This window comes from Limulus polyphemus, unplaced genomic scaffold, assembly GCF_000517525.1.
Source record: "Limulus polyphemus unplaced genomic scaffold, Limulus_polyphemus-2.1.2 Scaffold83946, whole genome shotgun sequence".
Taxonomy (NCBI): domain Eukaryota; kingdom Metazoa; phylum Arthropoda; class Merostomata; order Xiphosura; family Limulidae; genus Limulus; species Limulus polyphemus.
Genome location: NW_013749542.1, coordinates 1 through 2,110, shown reverse-complemented (window position 1 = coordinate 2,110; position 2,110 = coordinate 1). Strand labels below are relative to the sequence as shown.

Here is a 2,110-nt window from a genome sequence, read left to right as displayed (position 1 = left end):
ATATATATATATATATATATATATAAAAGCATCGCGTCCTCCGGTGGAATAGCGGCAAGTCTAGGTACTTTCAACACTAAAGTCCGGGGTTCGATCCCCACCTCAGCAAACACAGCCGATAGCCCACTGTGGTTTCGCTCTAAAACGAGCAAATAAAGTTTCGTGTTCATATTTGTTTTCTTTTTTCAGCTCCGCGCAGATGGTCATTGAAGTTTACGAGGAAAGTATAGATGACCCCACGCCAGTGTTCACCTCCGTCCAATATTCTATGGAAATTGATCACACCGTAGAACCCGGGGAGACGGTCTTGCAGATCCAGGCCGCTACACCCAATGGGAATCCAGTTTGGTACAATATCACTGCATCTAGCGGAGCAAGTGTAAAAGAATTCATTATTGATCATGAAACGGTAAACCTTTTATTTAAGTTTTGTCCAGAGCACTTCTGCAACACTGTGCTGCTCAAAGCATTGAGTAAAAACAATTGTTTTTCACAATACTTTATCTATATCTAAGCAGGTTATTGTTGTAGTTGACTAATTGTTTTTCACAATACTTTATCTATATTTGACTAATTATTTATTGTTGTAGTTGACTAATTGTTTTTCTCAATACTTTATCTATATCTAAGCAGGTTATTGTTGTAGTTGACTAATTATTTGACTAATTATTTATTGTTGTAGTTGATCTAAGCAGGTTATTGTTGTAGTTGACTAATTGTTTTTCACAATACTTTATCTATATCTAAGCAGGTTATTGTTGTAGTTGACTAATTGTTTTTCACAATACTTTATCTATAGTCAACTACAACAATAATCTGATACAGTAGAAGCATTGAGTGGAAAACATCTGGTCAACAACCACTCATTACTAGAGCTGATAATATGATTAACCATACTTTGTATTTGAAGTCGAGATCGTTATAGGTACTTCTACTTGAATACTGAATAAATACAAAATATTTGGAAATTAAAACTAGGTTCTATGCAGATAAAATATTTCAAAGGTACATACTTAATTCTTCTAAAGAAATACTATACTTACGTTAAGAAGGATGACCACTACAAACACGCCGCCCTTTTGATTTTATAAAAATAAATATAAACTATCATACATAATCTTTTAACATTAAACACACATACAAACAAATATAGTTACATGATTATAATGGAGTATATTAAGCTCCGTATCGCTAGGGTGATTTCTTATTGTCGAAAAACGAGCTGCCCGATAAAGCCATTGAATTTAGGCTTAGTTTCTTGAATTTAGGCTTAGTTTGCAATCCTTTAGCTGTTTGATAGAGAAACAATAAGATATGTTTTTTTTATCGCTGTTAGGAAACGTTTAAAATATTGGTGGTTGTTTATTTTTGGAAATAGTTTAGATTGAAGAAATATTCATTATCATTTCTTGTCTCAGCTCTTATCATGCCTACTTCTAACGTTTTTCGTGACTTATTCTACAGGGCAAAATCCTAGCCACAGCAAAGTTGAAGGCTGAAGAAAATCCCATTTACAGTTTTCTGGTGACAGCAACCAATAGGATTGATTCTCGTCATCAAGCCGAAACCGGAGTAAGTCACTTTAATACCAAAGGACCGGCATGGCCAGGTGGTTAGGGCGCTCGACTCCCAATCTGCGGGTCGCGGGTTCGAATCCCCCATCACACCAAACATGCTCACCCTTTCAGCACTTTGATAGTTTAGTAGTTAAATACGAGCAAATTCCTCGCACTGAACTGTTAACAAACTACTTTTAATTAAATAATGCTGTGGGCCAGAAATTACAGTTTTGGTGGGCTGTTGTGGCCCACGATTCGCCTATTGTATAGCTACAAGTGGACGAAACTCTATTATACAGATTTGTCTCAGCAACATTAAGTGTGTCTTTAATATGACCTGTTGCTACTAAGTTGACCTACGTTTCGTATAATTGTCCAGTTTTGAGTTGACATCAAGTTTTAAACCTTGTTCGAGCTTGATTTTTGTCCTCTTCCCCCCTGGTGGGACAGCCTTAACTCTACTGACTTACAACGCTAAATTCCGGGGCTCGATTCCCCCTCGGTTGACAAAGTAGACAGCCCAATGTAGCTTTGCTCTAAAACAAACAAAC

At 36.5% G+C, this 2,110-nt stretch overlaps 1 protein-coding gene across 1 annotated transcript; it reads left to right on the top strand.

Moving 5' to 3' along the window:
• Positions 1–189: 189 nt before the first annotated feature.
• Positions 190–1,572, top strand: LOC111084626 (cadherin-9-like; the record flags this gene model as incomplete). The annotated part of the gene is made up of 2 exons (XM_022381280.1): positions 190–409; positions 1,465–1,572. Coding segments are annotated over 2 exons (328 nt in total), but the record flags the coding sequence as incomplete, so codon positions are not given.
• Positions 1,573–2,110: the final 538 nt, after the last annotated feature.